General features: G+C 44.1%; 1 protein-coding gene across 16 annotated transcripts in view; it reads right to left on the bottom strand.

Moving 5' to 3' along the window:
• SEMA6D (semaphorin 6D) overlaps positions 1–21,661 on the bottom strand; it is a 157,482-nt gene that overhangs the window by 32,145 nt on the left and 103,676 nt on the right. For 12 of the 16 annotated variants that reach the window (XM_060282527.1, XM_035130620.2, XM_060282528.1 and 9 more), the window contains exons 2-5: positions 3,585–3,744; positions 3,128–3,239; positions 845–905; positions 653–715 (exon numbers count right to left, since the gene is read on the bottom strand). In XM_060282527.1, the coding sequence (XP_060138510.1) occupies positions 653–715; positions 845–905; positions 3,128–3,239; positions 3,585–3,693 (345 nt within the window). In that variant the 5' untranslated portion in view covers positions 3,694–3,744. Of the gene's footprint in view, positions 1–652; positions 716–844; positions 906–3,127; positions 3,240–3,584; positions 3,745–13,536; positions 17,607–17,656; positions 18,658–21,661 lie in introns of those variants that run through there. The other 4 variants (XM_035130614.2, XM_035130615.2, XM_035130619.2 and 1 more) reach the window with 4 other exon arrangements.

Genomic DNA, 21,661 nt, shown 5'->3' with positions numbered 1-21,661 from the left:
GAGGTAAAAGCTACCATGGGCCAGGAGCAGACACAGTTATCCTATCAGTTGAAGCAGACAATAGATGCTCCTATATACTGTACTGAGGCCACCTGAGCATTCGGGGGCAAAGCTGGATCCAGGAGAATCCCCAAAACTGGAAAAGATGCCCCCAGTTGCATAAAATGGGTAGAATCCAAGTCCCATCTCCACTATACATTTAAAGCAGTATCCTATCACTTGAAGCAGTCAAAGAATCCTAGGAACTGTATGTATTTTTTATTCACTAATACGAATTGACTGTAAGGGGAAAAAACCCAATGCAGTTGTTTGTTCTGGGAGCAAAGAGTTGTTAGGAAACCTCTATTCTCCTCACAGAGCTGCGGTTCCCAGAGTGGTTTAACACAATCAATCCCTCTTTCTGGGGGTCTCTGGGAATTGTAGTTCTGTGAGGGGAATAAGCACCCTTATAGTATTAAACTACAGTTCCCGGGATTCTTTGGGGGCAGCTATGACAGTGGTACGATACTGCTTTAAACATACCGTTCAGATGGGGCCTCCTTCATTCTCAGTTGTACATTGGCTTCAAGCCCAAATTTTTAAAAACATAAACAAGGATTTAAATATTTTTCTGCTTAAAATAAAAAGGTGTATGGGGGAGGGGAAAACCTACTTTGTGTTTTCCCTTCATGGCGCAGTTTTCTCTGTCCTGTTGCCTTGACCGCCATGTTAATTTCTGTTCCAATAAAATGAAGAAACGAAGATAAGAACATTCTAATGCTTAATGTAGAATTATTATTATTGTTTCTTTTCTTTTCTTTTCTTTTTTAAAAATAACCCCAAAATTAAGCTGTTTTTCCAATACCTTGCTTGGAGCAACTTCTCCCTTTGGAATGTCATTCAAGTTCACAGTGTAAACTTGATCCCTATAAGAGCAGAGGAAAAATAGGAATAAGACACTATCAAACCCCCTCACCTCACTGAGAATGAACATGAAAATAGGAAACGAACATTAGCTCTCAACACACCAGGTCTGAGAACGTTTATGAAGGACCACACACATGAAATGAACTTTATATTGATGTAAAACAACAGAGGAGCTGTTGGAAGGAAATTACAAAGGTCAGCTATGAGAACGGACTAACATCAAGAGAAGGATGAAGAGGAGATTAAAGAAGAATGAAGTAATTCTTCATCAGGCGGTAATGAACATATGTTTGCAACAGGAGCGGGAAACCTAATTTTTAAAAAGAAATTGTATTAAATTTAAATAATTTGGACTGATTTGAATTAATTTGGAAAACCAATAATTACTAATATATATATAAAAGAGAACAAATATCCAAATAGCACCCTCCTAAAGGTAAAGGTAAAGGGACCCCTGACCATTTGGTCCAGTCGTGACCGACTCTGGGGTTGCGCGCTCATCTCGCATTATTGGCCGAGGGAGCCGGCGTATAGCTTCCAGGTCATGTGGCCAGCATGACAAAGCCGCTTCTGGAAAACCAGAGCAGCACATGGAAACGCCGTTTACCTTCCCGCTGTAGCGGTTCCTATTTATCTACTTGCATTTTGACGTGCTTTCGAACTGCTAGGTTGGCAGGAGCTGGGACCAAGCAACGGGAGCTCACCCCGTCACAGGGATTCGAACCGCCGACCTTCTGATCAGCAAGCCCTAGGCTCAGTGGTTTAACCACAGCGCCACCTGGGTCCCTCCTAGTTCTGTTAAATGGGGATATTGTGCACCGGAATTACGAAGGAGGACTTCGTAATGGAGAGTCCCCCATAGGATGGCTCAGTCCCAGTCTGCTGCCTTTATTGGCACCAAAGCTCACTTACTGGGGTGACTATCTTGCAGCAGGACCCTCTCTGCTGACACGCTATAGAGAAGGCCCATAGTGAAGAATAAGTGCAGAACAACAGACACACATTTATTTTAAAGTCAACTAGTTTTCTTAAAGTTACAAAGAATCAAGTTAAATACTAGTTAAATTTTTAAAAATCCAGTTATCCCAGGGCACCAACTGGGCAGAATAGCAGAAGGCAAGTCTGCATTTACTATTGATGAAGCAATTGTACTGTCAACTGGGTAAAATATTGTCTGTAGGAGCTTGCTTACTTTTCCATAAGTTAATGGGACTGAGAACAAAAATGGAAAAAAATGAAAACAAAAAGTTCAGATAGCGGCCAGGAATAACCCCAAAGGAGTTTGACCCCACAACCCCCTCTCCCTGCAGCTACAATTCTGGAACAGATCCATAAAACCTCCACACCATATAGCTGGGTCATACTACACTGGAAGGAGAAGCATTTGGGTATCAACTAGGGATGGAAGAATATGTCAATTTGGCTTCTGTCAGTTTCTCATTTCATTACAGTTCTCCACATTTGCGCAGTGATTCATGCAGCGATCTGCCACTTAAAAAAAAAAAGACATTTTTGAAAAATTGTCAGCATTTTAGTGCTGATTTCCCTGAATAAACACAATTTTTGACTACTTATCACATTTTTTTCAAGCCATTAAATAATGCATTTTAGCATGTTATTTTCAACCAATACATACGGTATGTTTTTATGCCTGATTTACCATAATCTAAAGGATTTGGGGACACATTTACTTGCATCCCTATAAATTTGAAAAAGTGCACATTTTGGAGGCATTCCGGTTCGTTTATTGTTTCAGAAAGTGAGAATTAGGCAAGTTCTCCTTTAATTGCCAACTTAATTGCATTTCTCCTCCTTCCCTACTACCAAGGACACCTACTCAAGGGAGGCAGTTGGCAGTGCTGCCAGAAACGAAGGACTGATACACTCGCACATACCTGGTTTCCAGCCTAGAAATGTGTGTCTCCTACATGCATTACCATTTAACCCTAGTGGGCTTCTTGAGAGTATCTGTATGAGCCCTGTTCAAAAGAGGTGGCTGGATTAGATGGTCTGATCTAACAGGACTTCTCTTCTGTAATATATTGTGTCCCTCTCCTCTGTGGATTCATTTTCCCCTTCCAATTCTATTTCCCGATCCCATTCTCTACAGATTACGTTTAAACAAGGTGCACAGATTAAATGCAAAACCAACCAGGGCAGGGGTGGGTAGGAGGGAGGGAGAGAGAATTTTAATTTAATCAACTGACTGCGGGAAAATTACCTGCCAGCAATATAAAGTGTGTCTCGAATTTTCAACATCAGTTGAAAGTCCAGCCTATGCTGGGATTCATTGCCTGAAGGGCGTCCTCTAAATACTGGATATTGCCTTGAATCTGCAAGTAAAAACAGGTTACGCCATCACTCAGGATTATAGAGCTAAAGAATCAATAGACAACATTGATTAGCTGTATATACTGGGAGCAGAAGGCTTAAACTAAATTCCTTGCATAATGCGCTGAATATAAATGAATGCATGGCAGGAACTCTGCAAACACACTTTAAAACAAACAAACTTGAACTTGCTGCACACTTTTGAATGTTATTATTATTATTATTATTATTATTAATGATGAAATTGCCTAATAAGTGAAAAGCCAAGTAAATCTCAGAAGGAACAACTGCTTTCCCTCAACAACAACAAAAAATAAATGGCAAGTTTGTTTCCGCTGGTTACTCACAGTGGTAGTCGACAACATTAATAGGGTCGTCGTCTTCTGGGAAGCTGACGGCAGCAATTCGGGAGGCGGTCAATAGCATCACGCAAGCAGGAAGCAGAAAGAGCCTCATGACTGGTGTGTATGGAGGGTGTAGAATGAGCCACTTGGTAATACTATTTACCTGCAGGGTTAAAAAAAAAACCAACTGAAAATAACAATAAAACACACAGAGGGAGGTTGATTCTACTTCAATGCCCCGAGCCAATGAGCGACTCCTTAATTCACACTTTATGCTAGTAAAGATTGTGTGAATTATGTTGCATGAAAGGTCTCTTTGTGTTTGTCGACAGAAAAACTGCTATGTGACAGCCCTGATTAAAACTTTTCTGTGACATATTGACATTTGCTAATTTCTGAGCTAAATTTACAAGTGGGTTCCTTTTCTGGAGGGAGCTGACGAATGTCACCCCGGCTGAATCACAAGGATTGCAAACAGAACATGCAGCCTTGCTGACTTGGCAGGAAGATTGTTAACGTTGGGATTAGAATATTAATTAAACTGCAATCTCTTTTCCCTTCTCCAACTAATTGCCACATGGTACCCAATAAAGCCTTTGCCTCTAATCTAACCAAAGCTCCTTTACAAAATTCAAGGCACATCCAATCCATGTAAACTCCAAGCCAAGCTTTTATTTTTACCTGTGTGTGTGTGTGATTCTCTGTAAGAGTATTTTTTTTGTTCCAAATTATCATTTGAATACTTAATATCCTAGGTCGGATAACAAAGCTGAGCTAGATGACCAAACTGAAACGACACAATTGTGCATTTCACAAATCAACCACTTCAATTTTATGCATAGGCTGCAACAATCGTTGTTTTGCCCCACAAAATATAAGGAATATAGGAAACTGCCATAAAACAGGTCAGATTATGCAACTGGCTAGACCAATATTGTTTGCTCTGACCAGCAGAGGCTGTACAGGCTCTGAGGCTGAAATCTTTCCCATTATCTGCTACCAGATCCTTTTTCAGAAGACATTTGGAGGAGAACAGGCGTGTTGCTATTAGTAACTGGCAGCAATTGATGCTATTGCGCATTTTTAATGGGTTGCATTTTTATGGATTTTATGGATTCTTATCTACCTGTTGTGACTTTGGCCTGTGCACAGGGCAGCATATAAATCATCTAAATAACTAGAAAGGGCATGGATTGAACCTGGAACTTTAGGAACACAGAAAGCTGCCCTATACAGAGCTGGACAATTGGTCCATGTAATGATGTGATGATGATACATTATTATATGCCGTCCAACTGACTGGGCTGCTTCAGCCACACTGGGTGGCTTCCAACAAATTAAAGCATCAAACCCAGTAAAAGATTAAAAGATTAAAAGATTAAAAACTTCCCTATAGGGGGCCTTCAGATGTCTTCTAAAATAGTTCTTTGTTTCCTTGATATCTGATGGGAGGGCGTTCCACAGGAGGGGCGCCACTACCGAGAAGGCCCTCTGCCTGGTTCCCTATATATTCCACTTCTTGCAGTGAGGAAACCTTCAGAAAACCCTTGGACACCCTTGGTGTCAGGGCTGAACGATGGGGAAGGAAATGGCTTTGGTCCAGGTATACAGGGCCAAAGCTGTTTAGGGCTTTAAAGGTCAGCCCCAACATTTTGAATTGTGCTCGGAAGTGTACTGGGAACCAATGCAGATCGATGTTACATGGTCCCGGAAGCTGCTCCCAGTCACCATTCTTGCAGCCACATTCTGGATTAGTTGTAGTTTCTGGGTCACCTTCAAATGTAGCCCCACACAAAATGGGGCTAGTAAAGTATTAACTGGCAGTGGCTTTCCAGGGTATGATCCACAAGGCCTACTTGAAAAGTCTGAGAATTTTACCAAGGGTATAGTGGGGAAAATGTTCTGCTAGGCAACCTGGTCTCGAGCTGCTTAGGGCTTTTATCTGATAAAACCTTGATTGCAGCTCAGTACCTAACAGGCAGGCAAGTGCAGATCTTTCACCACGGGTATAATACGTCTATAGCCTTGAGCATGCTAGCTGCTGCATTCAGCACTGGCTACAGCTTATTAAACAAGTGCAGCCCTATACACAGTGTATTACAGAAGCGTTACCATGGGTCTACCAATGCGTGAACCGCAGTAGCCTGATTATTCCTATCCAGGAATGGGCATCAAAACCCAAAACTGGTAGTGGGTGCTCCATGCCACCAAGGTCACTTGGGCCTCCAGTGACAGAGCTGACGCCAGTCACACTGTGTACCTGCTCCAACACAGGGTGTGCAACCTGACCCAAAACAGGCAATGCCTGCACCCAGAGATCCCCCACCCTCAGGGTCTCTGTCTTCTTAGAATTGTCTCTGTTTATTAGCCCTCATTCAGCCAGTCATCAGAGATGATGCAATTGTAGTTCAGCAACATCTGGAAAGCTACTGGTTCCCTACTCCTGGTGTTGGTCATTTATGCCTTCAAACCCAGTGTCTAAGCAACTCTGGGGATAGGCAAGGTACACAGCCTTGAATGAAATTCATAAGCTCGACTCCTAGATCCCCTGCTCTGTTTTAGCTGAATCACACAACTCTTATGGTCTTCTAAAAAATGGTAGCTAAGGAGAGATGGTCTGTGATTTGAGCAGTGTGTAAAAATGCAGAGGGGGAAAAGGGTCAACATTTGTAAAACTTACAGTTGGAAAACTTTTGTAATCCTTTTTTTTTTTTTTTTGCCCCAGATGAGCACTGGTTTACAAGACTATTCACGGGAATGCAGGATGTGATTCTAGACCTGGCTACCATTGCAAGTTTGAGCTCATCCCAGCCCTTAATTGATTTCTGGGCTGGCTTGCTTGAATGAGGTCATTTTGGAATCAGCCCGGATGGGGGTACTACTTGGCAAAGCAAATTGCGAGGGAGTTCTTAGCCATTAAGAGCTGACCCGAAAAAGATGCATTTCTAACTGTTAATGATGTTTCTGCATCACAGGTCCACCAGTCCAGAACTGATGGGCTGCCCTCTTTGCCAAGATTGATGAGCAGCAGTGGCTAACAGACACTAATGATTCCTGGCATTTTCCCTCTGCTCTTCCCCGTCCCGACAGCCTCCCATGATGAAGCATCTAACATTAAATTGCTAATGAATAAACGTAAACAAACCAGAAGGACTAAGCTGGAATGAGAAAGAAACAGCATAACCCAAAAAGCAACCAAACACAAGGTATTTTGTAACACGACCGTTTCAAAGAGCGAGGCAGTTAAGCACGTAAAGAGGACTCTGCTGTCTATCTCTGGGGTAGGGAGACATTTTTGGTCCAAGGGTCACATTTCCTTCCAGGGGCCACAAGCCAGTGATGGATGCGGCCAGAGTCAAAAGTGAGCAGAGCAACTGATGTGGTCTTCGCTTTGTGTGAGCAGAAACCACACACACACACACACACACACACACACACACACACATTTCTATCCTCCATGAGGAATGAGGAATAATCACAGTTCAAAGATACATGTCAGACATGCCAGCAAAACACTCAAGAAGGGTGTGGAGGGGACCAAGTGCGAGATGTAGCTAGCCTGGGGAGAAAGAATGGTCCAGTAAGAGTCCTGGGGGGTCGGACAGATAGGCCTGGAGAGCTTTCCTGTGCGTCAGCTGAGCAGCCTCAACAAGCCTCTGGCTTGCAAGGAAACCCTCCTCAGAGCCTGAAGAGGATGTCCTCTCCTCTTTGGACTCTGAGGAGGGTCTCTGCATGAGCCGGAGGGGCAACAGGACTTCCTCAGCTGATGTGCAGGGCAGTGGCTGTTGCTACTGCTGCACCACCCCACATGTCAGCTGTTAGGCAGGGAGGCTGAGGACCCTCAGCAAAGCCCCACTGGCCCACCAGCTCATGAGGAGACCCTCCCCAGAGCCCCAAGAGATCCTCTTTGGAGACTCCAGGGTGGGTCTCCGCAGGAACTAGGAGGGCTCTCTAGGGTCCGCCCCATTTTATGCAACTTTGCATATGGGGCACAGGGGTTTGGAACATGACCCCTGGAATAAATGGAGACTAATCTGTACAGGAAATCTAAAAAGGCAACTGCCTATCTGATGAAACTTTGAAGAGCTTTGCTCTGTGGCTAAAACAACAACAACAACACCATTATAAAATTTATATACCACTTGATTTAAAAAACAAAAACAAACATCGGTGGTTAAAAACCCCCTCAAATAACAACAACAACCACCTGTCCTTCAACAGAAGGTCCTAGTATGGGTTACAGCATTATAGAATACAGCATTAAAAAGTTGAAAGCAAATCACAATCTCAACTAGAGTCGGTCCTAATATTGTGTCTGTCTGTGTGTGTTTAGTGCCAATGGGGAAACCACTTCCCCCATTTTGCGGGAAACGGACAAAATATTCCACACTCCATTTCACAGCTGCAGCCCTGGATAGTAATATTGATAGACCTCAAAGTGTTGTTCTGAGATTTACTGCGAATAATGTATCACTTGGAAGGACAGCATAAATATCACCCTGGTTGCCTGAAGAGAACAACAAGGCCTTGTGAAATTCTCATCGAGGCAGTTACCTGCATCAGCACAAAACCTGCAGGTCAGTCTCTCTTTGCAAGTGCACTCAGGGGATAACCGAAGTGCAATCCATACTGAAGGCAGGGTGTAGGCTGCGCAATGAATCAGGGAGTGGTATTTGTGCAGGCCTGGGCTGTCACCCACCAAACTGCTCTTGATTCACGAGGCACACTATGTACTCTAACACCAGCTATGACGAATGGACTGTCTAGACATGAATTTGCAACCCAATCTAGGAGGTCGCTTAGGATAGGAGATAAAAAAAGACAACATCCACAAGCCCACCTCAATCAACACAGCCCACGCACCTGATGGATGGGAGTAATAATAGAACTGCCCTACCTGGCAAGGCTATTGTAAAGGTGACTTGCACAATTTGCACAAAGCGCCTACATGAAATTTTATATTACCATTGTTGAACCTTTCATTTTGGCTTCCCAGTATTGGGGAGGGCATGCTAAGGTCTTGACACTGTTCTGCTTATTAAATGTATTGACGTGTTTGAATTTGCATTCGTCGCTCTTATTGGCTTTAAATTTTGTTCCTCTACGTGTGTTTTAATAAATCTGTTTTTATATTTTTTTAATTCTACTTTAATTACTTTACAGCTATTATCTTTGATATATTTTTTATCATTCTGTGTTTCATTCACATTTGCTTTAATAATTAATTAATTGATTAATTAATTAATATTGCTTGACTCCCAGTTCTGGGAGAAAGGCAGAATGTAAATGAATAACACCACCAACCCCAAGGACAATTTAAATTTGGTTTGTCGACTTGTCTTCTAAGAGTTGTAAATTGCCTCAGGATTGATATGGAATGTGGTCTATAAGAATAAAAATAATAAATTAAAAATAAAAGAGGGTACAAAAAGACAGCTTGCACTGACTTAGGAAAAAAGAAGAAGTAGCCACACATGCATGAAACCCCATTCCTATTGACTCAGAGTTTTCTCCATACCATCTGCCTAGTTATTTACACTTATGCTTTCAAGGAGTTCAGGATAGTTTCCACTACATTATGTGCCTTCAGAATGCTCTTTGTGCTAGATACAGAACTTAAGTCATAACTACCTTGTCTCATTGATTTCAATGCATCCTAAGTTCAACTGGCCTAGCCTGGATTCAACCCAATGTGTCCACTGGCGGAGGAACGGAGGTGCAGAAGGAGCAGACCGCCCCTGGCACCACTATTCTGGTAGGGTGCTATCGTGGCGCCCCCGACACGCGTCATGAACCCCCTGCGCTCTGGTAGCCACACCCCCACAGGCGGCACGCCATGCCCTCGCAGGCGGCGTACCACACCCTGGGGGCACACCACGTCCCTGCCTGCTCTCCGCCCCCGGTAGCAGAGCATGCAGCTTCGCCACTGAACATGTCCTTGCTACTGTCTTTCTCTGAAGCCAATTAGCCACTTAGGAAAGCCAGTGTGCTGTAGTAGTTAGAGCAGAGCTTTCCAAACTATTCAGGTTGGTGACACACTTGTTAGACATGCATCATTTCGCGACACAGTAATTCAGTTTTGCATCATTTCGCGATCCCTTTTCTAGCCCCAGGAGGAGAGCGGGGAGCGTTTGTGTGACACACCTACACATTGCAGGCAATGCACAGTTTGGAAAGCTCTGAGTTAGAGAGTTTGACTAGGGCCTGGTTTTAAATACCCACTTGGCCATGAAGCTCACTGGATGATTGATTGTTGATTATTTAATTTCTATACAGCTTACCGGTAATATTTTTTTTTAAAAAAAACATCTCTAAGCAGTGTATAGAAAACTGAAGCAACAACAGACAACTTAAACAAAATATTGCAAAAATACACACTTTAAAACGCTACATTAATACAAATTAATACAAAGATTAATTTATAGCCAATGACCGATTTACGTGCATCCAACTGACATGTGACCAGGAAGTGCATCATGGTGACCCGGAAGTGGTTGGAAAAGGGGGTGGGGCATAATGGGGCATGGCAGGCTTATGCCACTCCACCATCATGTGTGATGACTTGGAACACAACCCCCATGCAAATTGGGGGTTGCCTGTATATATAAATCAATATCAATTCTTTTTCCTACTGACAGACCTTTCCTCTCAGCCTCCAGGTTCAAACCCAAACAAACCCTCAGCTCACCCACAAAAACATCTAACAATAAGAAAGTTCCTGGGGAAAGTGGGCATTGCCTTAGTCTTTCACGCTAGACTTGCTTTTTATGGGCAGGCCCAAAATGGATGGTACTTCTTCTGGCTGCCCAATGCTGTTTCCTATTCCACTGCACTCTCCACACTCAGTTCAGGGTACAGCAAGTTTGTTGAGCTTATCAGGGGGTCCTAAGGATGGGAAGAGCGCTGCTGTGTGGATAAAATGCAGATGTGAAGAACCAGGTATTCCACCTTGGGGCTTCTTGGGGGAAAGACAGGATATCAACAACTACTACAACAACAACTGATGGGTTGTGATTTTCCCAGGAATATCCGGGTAATAAGCAGTGTACTAGACTAAATGGACTTCTCATTTGATGCTTCCTGGAAGATCTTTTTGAGGTTCAAATCCTTGAACAACCATGGAGGTCATTAGATAGCTATGATCGAACTGCTGTACCACTGACAAACCTACCAATAAGGTAATTCGGATAAGAATTCCAAACTGCCATCAAAAAGAGCAACCTTTCAAGTTAAGTCCTGGAGTCATTTCTTCCAAATAAACAGAAAATCAGCAGACATCAGAGAAGAACCAATTGATCTTCTCTGAGTTAACCACACTTATGGATTGCGAGTTGCTCTTCTTGCCCTTGGAGAGCTGTGTAAATTGGTTGACTGACATTGGAACAGTTGGTGGGACCGTACACTGCGACCAGAGAGTCAGATGGTAAAGTTGCACAGAATGATTTCATGCCTGTGTATGCCAGGTTCTTATCACTGCAATTGGACAGCCCACCATTGCTGCCATCAATGAAGGCTGGGACAAAACTCTCACGAAAGCTTTTCGTACACATTTGGTCACCATTTCGCGCATGTTCTGATTGCAATGGCTAACTTATCAAGTCAGAGAAAAAGACCCCCGCAAAACAGGTTTGACAGAAGCCAAACAAGTTCAAACGATGCCATTTTATTACAGCATTTGACATAACGACTGAACCCGGGGGGGGGTGTTTTACAGGAAAATAAAAACTGGGATTTGAGGGGAAATATGGTGTACTGTACATTACATGAATGTTCCCTTTCCTATGAGCAGTGGTAAAGGTAAAGGGTAAAGGGACCCCTGACCATTAGGTCCAGTCGTGACCGACTCTGGGGTTGCAGCGCTCATCTCGCGTTATTGGCCGAGGGAGCCGGCGTACAGCTTCCAGGTCATGTGGCCAGCATGAGAAAGCCACTTCTGGCGAACCAGAGCAGCACACGGAAACGCCGTTTACCTTCCCACTGTAGCAGTACCTATTTATCTACTTGCACTTTGGCGTGCTTTCGAACTGCTAGGTTGGCAGGAGCTGGGACCGAGCAATGGGAGCTCACCCCATCGCAGGGATTCGAACCGCCGACCTTCTGATCGGCAAGCCCTAGGCTCTGTGGTTTAACCCACAGCGCCACCTGCGTCCCATGAGCAATACCAGGAGCAGTCAAGCTGCCATTGCATGAACTGACCATTGATCCCAATGAAATCTTATGACATGTATAGGATTGCAAACAAGTTGTAGGTAGGAAGAGCACTGTTGCCCTTGGGCTCTGCTTGTGGGCTTCCCAAAAGCATCTGGTTAGCCACTGTAAGAACAAGGTGCGGAACAGGATGGGACTGTGGCCAGATTCTGTGGGGCTTTTCTTATATTCTGTCTTGAATGAAAAGAGATGCAGAGGCTCAGACTTCGGCAAGTCTCTGGGAAAGAAAACTAAGAATGCAGTCACTGAGAATCTCTCTCTCTCTCTCTCTCCCTGCTGTTGCAATTCTGACTTGGTGAATAGATGGAAAACTTCACAATTCCACTGAGCAAACAGTTGAGTCGCCCAGAGTCCCTTCTTGAGGCCCAGCAGCTCCTCGAACCCCTTTTAGATACTATTTTCATTGCAAGAATACCTTCCATTTTCCAGAATCATGTGGCCCTCTTTGAAAAGCGATGCAGCCTTAACCTGTTAAATCTCTAAGAGAATTACTTGAAGAACGTGTTTGTCTCTGAGCTCACTAGTGGCAAGGACCTGACCTCAGAGAACACATCCTGGCACACTCTCATTAAAGGCCTCCTGAGTGGAAGAAAAACCTGCAACAAAGGCAAAAAATTTCATGGGAACATGAAGGTGAGATCTTTTTATTCCTGGTAATCCCTTTTAAATAACTCTCACCTTTTGCTCTCTCATTCTGTCAAGGAAAGTGCCTATAACTGCAGAGAAGAAAGATCTTGCCCAGTGCAGGAGATGAAAAAGTCTGATCTGAGCCAGATTAAGTCTGCAAACCCTGTCCTGTAATTTATGTTAGCTTTTTTGGGGGGGGGGATAAGGCGTGAAAATGAACAGGAATAAATCTGCTCAGAGTCTATCCAGATTAGCCTACTTGATCTGTTAAGTAACAAGCTTGTTCACCCTTGAATTGAAACTATTGTAGGAACCCCACTCTCTACATTGGTTGCAGCAGAATTCTTCTTTCAAGCCTAATTTCAGTAGTGGGGAAGAGGAGTGGGGCAGACACCCTGCCCTGCAGGCACCAAGGAACATCTCTGCAGGCACAATTGTGCCCTCAAGGCATGGCACTGCCAACCCCTGAACTAGAGAGTGTAGGTTACATTTTTTGGAAATGCAACCGCACGGATCATTCCATTTGTAACTTAAGGGTTAATTACGTAATTTTTGAAGTAAACTACCCAGGAATGGGATGGTGGAGGTTGTGGCTTAGCAATGAGAAACTGTCAATAAAACAAAATTTTAAAATCAAGTAGACATTAAAACATGTATCGAATGTAGACAGACAGAATAAAATGGACAAATGTACATAATAAAATTTGTCTGGGTATGGTTGCCTAAACAAAAGAAGTTTTAGCATGCACTGAAAACAGCACGGCAAAGGTGCCTGATTAATAATAGTAACAACAACGATTAATACAATATTTCTGCCCTGGAAATCTGATGGAAACCTTCGCTAGTATGTTTCCACTGGCAATTAAAGACTTAAAAAAAATTATGCAAGCATTACCAGACTATTGATCACCAACTTGCTCATCTGTATCTTTCCTTAGCTTATTTGCAATATGGTTGAGCAGTCGGTTTAAATCATTTCATAGAAGTAATGCTTAAGACAAGGGTGAAGAACTTCAGACCTGGGGTTGGGGTCAAATGCAACAGCTACCTGTCCCTTTAAGCTCTCCTGAGGCCACACCTCCTTTGCTAGGCCACACCCCTCAATGGACCTGCTTCTTACCCTGAGCGTTTTTGCCTGCCGGGAATGAGTCCTTGAGCTCCGATTATGCCTCTTGTTTGCCTGGATAAAGGATATAGAGATGTGTTTATGTGCACAGTGGTGTACTGTACTAATGTAAAATTTACATTCTGTGCTCTCCTCTAAGTCATGGCTTCAAAGAACTAGGAAAACTTGCTAAACCAACCAAGGCATTGGAGTCTCTTCCTTCCCTTCTCATATGTCAAGGTTGACCGTGTCTATCTTGTTCCACCTAGTCGTTTATCAAGCCCATCATTTTTGTCCGTCTGTCTCTGAATTAGGTTGTCTGGGCTGTAACGTAGTATTCCTGCGTAGTTCTGTGTAGCTTCAGAGCACCTATACCAATATGAACCTACAAGGACCCTTCAATTTTCATCTGAGGCTCTTCCCAGGGTGCCCCCCTCTGAGGTTCAGAGGGTGGTGGAAATGGAGAGAGCTTTCCAGTGGTGAATCCTCGCTTGTGGCAGGCTCTCTCCACTGAGGTCCGCCTGGTGCCATCATTAATATCCTTTCAGTTCTAGCTAAAAACATATCTCTTCTCCCAGACATCTGATGGATTATGATGATTTGTGCTGTCTACTGAGGATTAGTTTTGCTGTTTAGGTTTCAGCTGCTGCTTGTTTCATTGGTCACTGTACGGCTTTTATCATAATACATTTTTCTTTTTCTGATTTTAGGGAATGCTTCGAATTATTTCGCAAGTCACTTGGAGACTTGTACATTTATGTGCGAATAATATTTATGTGAAACAGTAGTACAGTGGTACCTTTGTTTATGAACTTAATCCATTCCGGAAGTCCGTTCTTAAACCAAGGCGTGCTTTCCCATAGCAGCGGCGAACTCAATTTACAAATGGAACACATTAAACAGGAAGCAGAACATGTTCTACTTCCAAGGCAAAGTTCACAAACCAAAACACCTACTTCCGGGTTTGCAGCGTTCTTAATCCAAGTTGCTCATAAACTAAGCTGTTCATAAACCAAGGTACCACTGTAGTAGTATTAATAATGAATTGCAGCGCCATCATTTTCAAGACTTATTTCAATATACTTGTGGCCATTCCAAAATTATCATATTTCAATTAATTTGTTTATGCAACACTTATATGAATCAACATCAGATATTGCCACAATTCTACATTCTCCTATTTCACAATTTTTGCATATCCGCAAAAGTATTTTTCTTTTCTTTTCTTCCTTTTGCACAAGACCACCAACGTTTTTGTGGAATATTGGTCACATTGAAAACCAGCTACCGTACTTTACACAATAAGCTATGAAGAATACTGGGTCAACCAACATGGAAACTTATATCATAGTCTTAAACAGAAATTGTACTGTAACACCAACGATTGTTCTCATCTATGAGTGAAACACCCATGAGGCCAAGGGAAGCAAGCAACTCATGCTATTGAAGGAATGGCAACAACTTTTGCCTAATACTGCAAAACCAATGATGCAATGCAACACTGAACAAAATACACATATGATCAGGACCTTTCACTGAAGCAAACAACTCTCATTATTGAAGGAACTGCAATAACTCCTATTTAACACTACAAAACCACCAACGATGCAATCCAACTATGAGTAAAACAGATGTACAACAGGACTTTCAGCTGAAGCAAGCAACTAGTGATTTTGAAATTTTGGCCAAAAACAAGCAGATGTTTGGGGCTAGGGCAATGGAACTGGGTTTCAAACATACTGAGCTCCACGAATCTCTCTGCATATTACTGGAGTTGAATAAACCCAAACTAATGGTAGGTTGTAAGACATACACCTACTTATATCAGATCATTTCCATTAATTTTAGTAGGACTATTTTGAAGAAAATGTTTTTAATCACTGTCACTAGGTCTGTTGGCCACCTCATGAGAAGAGAAGACTCCCTGGAAAAGACCCTGATGTTGGGAAAGATTGAGGGCACTAGGAGAAGGGGACGACAGAGGACGAGATGGTTGGACAGTGTTCTCGGAGCTACGAACATGAGTTTGACCAAACTGCGGAAGGCAGTGCAAGAAAGGAGTGCCTGGCGTGCTCTGGTCCATGGGGTCATGAAGAGTCAGACATGACTAAACGACTTAACAATAACAGGTCTGTTACATCCAAATTAATAAATCCCATTTATATCCCACCTTTCCTCCAAGAAGATCATGGTGGTGCAACATAACTCCCCCCTTCCCCATTTTATCCTCACAACAAAGCAGGTTGGGCTGAGAGACTGTGACTGCCCCAAATGTCACCCAGCTTTGGGGCCAAGTGAGGATTCGAACATTGGTCTCCCACTCTAACCACAACACCACTCTGTGATTGGTCTGGACATCAACAAAAATGCACAACAGTGAGGAAGGTCCATACTTGTCATACAGAAACGAAGTGGTCTCTTCATTCAAACTAGCTATTATTCACAACAGGGTACAGATCCCCTGGGTCAACTGGTTGGGGAAATCTATAAACAAGACAATGACTCACACCATTAGCTGCAGGGCTATTGCGATTACCGTCGATCAATCTTGGATTACAGCACAACATTAGTTGGGGAGAGGCTACAGAATACCATCCTTCATTCTTCATTAGGCAGCCTACGGACCACATCCAACCTGCCAGACTTCTCAGATTGACCCTTAGAGATGATGTCTCTTCTTCCCCTTGGCTCCCTGCTACTAGAGCTGGGAGTCCAAGAACATTTGAAAGACCCACAGATTCCTCATTCCTAACCTGGTAAATGCTAAATCCTCAACGGCCGTCAGCAAGAGGCAGGGAACTGATCCACAAATATCGCCTAGCTCTTAAGTTTTTTTTTTTTTGTTCATAGATCCTGGCACGGTCCGAGGGAAACAGGAATAGTGACATTCCCCAAAAAGAGGACTCGGGAGTGAATGGAAAGAGAGGGAGGAAAATAAAGCACATGGGCTTTTGTTTAATTTGCAGTCTGCCATGCCTTTCAAATTAGTTATCAAGTATGAAATAGCAGAGTAGTGGTTGGAGTAGCAGCAGCAACACTCACAAGCTTAGTGAATAAATTCAATTTCTAGACAGCTACGGGAAATGATCCTATATATGTAGCAAGAAGTTATACGCACAACAGAAATATCCTGTATGTTCTGGTTTGTGCAAAAAAAAAAGCAATATAAAAGGCCAGAACCCCCCCCCTCCGCATTTGCCTCCCCCAAAATTTGTTAGGGGTCCTTTGCAGGGCTACCACCTTTCTATTTGGAGCTGGCTCAGATGTGGGTGGGAGGGGGTATTGTTGCTTAGGAATCACAGTCTTCTTCCCTCTCCTGTTGCAAAAGGTTGTATCGAAAGCAGTGGTTTCCACAGAGCATTTTGGAGAATGCTGAGATCATGTGATCATGTTGTGATCGTCTTCAAGTGAAAGATCACTTGCCCACTGCTACCGAGAATTCCCAACGATGTGCAGAATGGAATTGAGCACCGAGTGCTTTCCAAGGCTCACAGTCAAAAGCTTCACAACAAATATTCGGGAGCTCCTTTTCCTGCAAGTGGAAGTGGGAATTCCCCCCTGGAGGTGGGGAGGCTTGCAATTCACCAGGCAAAAAAACCACATCTTCCGATTTCTATCTTTCTTTCTCTTTGCCAAGGCACAGTTGGCAACTCGGTAGTGTCCGATAAATTATTGTACCGCCTAAAGTTGGCCTCCCTACTAACAAATGTACATTTTGCATATAAATGAAAGCTTTTAATCCTTAGCTCCTAAATTACTCAGAACGTGGGTTGGTGTTGTTTTTTTTAACACCGACAGTTCCGTGGGGAGGGGGGGGGAACTCTGTGCATGATAAAGAGCAAATAAGCAATCTGTTGCTTTAAGATACTGCACAAGCTTTAAAGAATAACAAAAAAGAGCTATGTATTAACACCTCTTGATCTGTTTCAAAGTTGTTGTGGTTTCATTTTTTTAAAAAAAGGGTTTATAATGAAACTACTACTGAATATCACAGCTTTGATCTTAATTGGCTTCAGTTATTTGCAAGCTTTTAACTTTTCTGGGAAAGCACCACATCTCTCTCTCCCCCCCCCCTTACAAACTGACAGAACGCTTGGAAGCGGATAGGGCGACTTTTAATGATGCAAATACTCACTGCTTGATTAGACACACTTTGAGGACAAGAAGTCTCTTGTGGCAAAATAAATAAATAAAAATACTCCGCTCCAGCTGGGAAGGAAACCAAGGCACCATCCTAAACCATAAGTGATGGCTTCAATTAAATTGATTTAAAATTCATTTTTTGACAGGTCCATTTTGCTCCGTTTTCCCATCCCATTCCTACCACCACCAAGCACCCCCTCCTCCTTTCGCCGGGGCGAAGTGAAAAATCTTCCAGCCGAAAGCAGCCTTTTGTTTCCACGGATAAATCTACTGTCAAAAGTCCTCTCTGTTTTATATCACTCCTGCGGGACAAAGCTGCACTTGACAGTTTGCCAGGGTCTCCGCTCTCGCTGGGTTTCTAGGACAAAGTGCAAGGTACCGTTGTTTATGCAGGCTTCTGATTAACTATCCTGACAGGTCTATATACTGTTAATTTAAACTGACTGCCTCACACTGCGCCCCTCAGATCATTATGCCATTTTTATTTATCTTTTGCATCGGAGGCACCCCGTGAGCCCCAGATGAACACAATGGAAGTTCAAGCCTATGTATGCTGTGTTTTCACAAGCCTCGCCCCTCGCTCCACTCCAGAAGACATTATGACAACTCCTGGGGGGGGGGTCTGGGGGCCTTTCATTTAATCACACAACGGGTGCTGCCCAGATAACAGTGGGTGACATGTCTACATGAGCCCTGAAACTGAACTGGATCAGAGCAGCAATGGAAGGCAGCATGGCTCAAGGGGCAGCGCGCCCATGGGTTTGCATGCAGAAGGTCCCGTGTTCAATCCCTGGCTCCTCTTGTTAGAAGGCTCAGGAAACAGACGGTAAGAAGGACCTACTTCTAAGACCCTGGAGAGCTTCTGCCAGTGGCAGGAGACAATGCTGGGAACAGGAATAAGACCGTGCCTAGCAGCAGTAAACAACTAGGGCAGGCACCCCCAAACTCGGCCCTCCAGATGTTTTGGGACTACAATTCCCATCATCCCTGACCACTGGTCCTGTTAGCTAGGGATGATGGGAGTTGTAGTCTCAGAACATCTGGAGGGACGAGTTTGGGGGTGCCTGAACTAGGGGAAGGAAACTCGGTACCAGTTGTCCCATTATTTCCAGGGATTAGAACAGGAATGGGGAGCCTGTAGCCCTCCAGATCCTGCTGGACTCCAACTGCCACCAGCCCCAGTCAGTATGGCCAACGGTCAAGGGGCGATGGGAGTAGCAGTCTAGGAAGCATCTGAAGGGCCTCTTGTTCCGAGGCCTAGATTAGAAGGAACTTTGACCTCAACCAAACTCTTCCAGGAGATGTGTTTATGTATGCAGGTGTGGGGAACCTAAGGCATGGGGTGGGGTGCCAATGAATGTAGTTTTCAGGCTTCTCTGTTTAATGGTTGTGAATCTCTTGAGGCAATAAAATGGATCAGACAAATGTACAGAGAATAACAGTGCAATCCCATATGTGCCGACGTTAGAGAGAACTTCCTGGTGGTACAAGTTGTTTGATAGGCTGCCTCAGAAGGTATTCGTGATTAAGGAAAGGGTGGGTGCACATCTATCAAGTAGGGCTGGGTGGTATCTGGTTTTCAACATCGTGATATACCACCAGCTGAATATCAAAATATACTGATATATCACAATGTCTGAAATGTATCTTGGCTGCTGGCCTCTCCACCTTATTTCCTTCTCCCTCCTTAAGGATGAAATAAGGTAGGGAACCAGGCAGAGGGTCTTCTCGGTAGTGGCGCCCGCCCCGTGGAATGCCCTCCCATCAGATGTCAAGGAAATAAACAACCATCTGTATCGGGAAACTTTTAATGTCTAATGTTTTACAATTTTTTTATGTGCTGTAAGCTGCCCAGAGTGGCTGGGGAAACCCAGCCAGATGGGCGGGGCATAAATAACAAAATTATTATTATTATTAGGGAGGAGGAAGAAGCAGCAGAGATATATTACCCAACCCCACACCTGAGCAAGCCCGCTTGCCACACTGGCTCGCGGAACACTCCTGGCCCTGGAGGGAGTTTCAGACATGATATTATTACCTGCTCAAAAATTCTGAAACTGTTACCGGTATCACGCTCTGAACTTCAAACTGGTTTCAGGTGATATATTGTAATACCACCCAGCCCTACTATCAAGGATACCCGCTTAGACTACTGCTATGCGCTCTAGGTGGGGCTACCTTTGGAGGTGACCCGGAAACTGCAATTAATCCAGAATTCGGCAGCTAGACTAGTGACTGGGAGTGACCGCCGGGCCCACATAACACCAGTCCTGAGAGATCTACACTGGCTCCCAGTACGTTTCCGAGCACAATTCAAAGTGCTGGTACAGACCTTTAAAGCCCTAAACCGCCTCGGTCCTGTATACCTGAAGGAGCGTCTCCACCCCCATCATTCAGCCTGGACACTGAGATCCAGCACCAAGGGCCTCCTGGTGGCTCCCTCATTGCGAGAAGTGAGGTTACAGGGAACCAGACAGAGGGCCTTCTCGGTGGTGGCACCCGCCCCGTGGAACGCCCTCCCAGCAGATGTCAAGGCAATAAGCAACTATTTTACTTTTAGAAGACAACTGAAGGCGGCCCTGTTTGGGGAAGTTTTTAATGTTTGATGCTGTATTGTTTTTAATATTCGGTTGGAAGCCGCCCAGAGTGGCTGGGGAAACCCAGCCAGATGGGTGGGGTATAAATCAGGCACCCCCAAACTGTGGCCCTCCAGATGTTTTGGCCTACAACTCCCATGATCCCTGGCTAACAGGACCAGTAGTCAGGGATGATGGGAATTGTAGTCCAAAACATCTGGAGGGCCGAAGTTTGGGGATGCCTGGTATAAATAAAATAATAATAATAATAATAATAATAATAATAATAATAATAATAATAATTGTAGTGGGCTTCTTGCATCGTCAGGGTGTGGAACCATTTCCAGTCTAAGGGCCACATTCCTCTTGGGGCAATCTTCCGGGGGCCACATGTTCGTGTCGGGAGAGAGTGACATAAATGGGCGGAGCAACAAATGCAAAAATGATCTGCATGCCAGTTTTTAAACACAGCCCTCTCCATCCAGGCCAGGAAGCAGCAATATCAGGCTGCAACAATACATGCTAGCCAGGCAGCGCTAGTGAGGCCTGGGGAGAGGGATGTGGTCGAAGGAGAGTCCTGGGGACCAGATGAGGTCCTGGGGGCCTGTGGTTCTCCACCCTTGGAACTTTGGGGCTTTCTCCAGCTCTAGGATCCCACTATTTTCAATGCAGCTTACTCCCAGCTAAGAGTGATTATGGATACACCCTATCAGTAGCTATTCAATGTGACAATGAAAAAGTGGAATGCCCAGTATACCTCTGTAAATCAGATGATGGGGATGAGGAATATTTTCTCCATTGTACTCTGACTTCCAGTAAAATCTGGCTGGTTGCTAAATGGGAACCAGCCACCTTCTCAAATTCAGTTGACAATAGCTGTGACAAGTTATTTTGGTTCTCTGGTTGAGAAAGCACCCTCTCCCACAATATATTGATTTGTGTAGAATACACCTGCTCTCAGCCGCTATAACATTAACTCCATTTAATCCCGAGAGCCAGTATGGTGTAGAGTCAAACAAAAACCTGGAAAAACTCGGGTCCAAATCAAAACTGAGCCAAAAATCTCATGGGGTGATGCTGGGCAAGTCTGCTTTATCTCTTAGCCCAGGAATGGAGAACCTGTGGCCCTCTGGATGTTGTCGGACTCTGACCATTAGTAGGGTTGCCAGACTCAATAGAGGACAGGACTTCTGTGCCTTTAATTGCCCTGCTCTCTTCTGAGTCTGGAAACCTTAAAGAGAAACCAGCAGACCCTTTGCTTGGAAATTAAACAAAGGGTCTGCTGGTTTCTCTTTAAGGTTTCCAGACGCAAAAGAGAGCAGGGCAATTAAAGGCACAGAAGCCCTGTCCTCTACTGAGTCTGGCAACCCTAACCATTAGTCATGCTGGCTGGAGCTGATAGGAATTGAGAAGCTACCTCG

Source organism: Zootoca vivipara, chromosome 14 (assembly GCF_963506605.1).
Source record: "Zootoca vivipara chromosome 14, rZooViv1.1, whole genome shotgun sequence".
Lineage (NCBI taxonomy): Eukaryota > Metazoa > Chordata > Lepidosauria > Squamata > Lacertidae > Zootoca > Zootoca vivipara.
The sequence above is the reverse complement of the archived record's forward strand: the minus strand, read 5'-3'. Positions and strand labels throughout refer to the sequence as shown.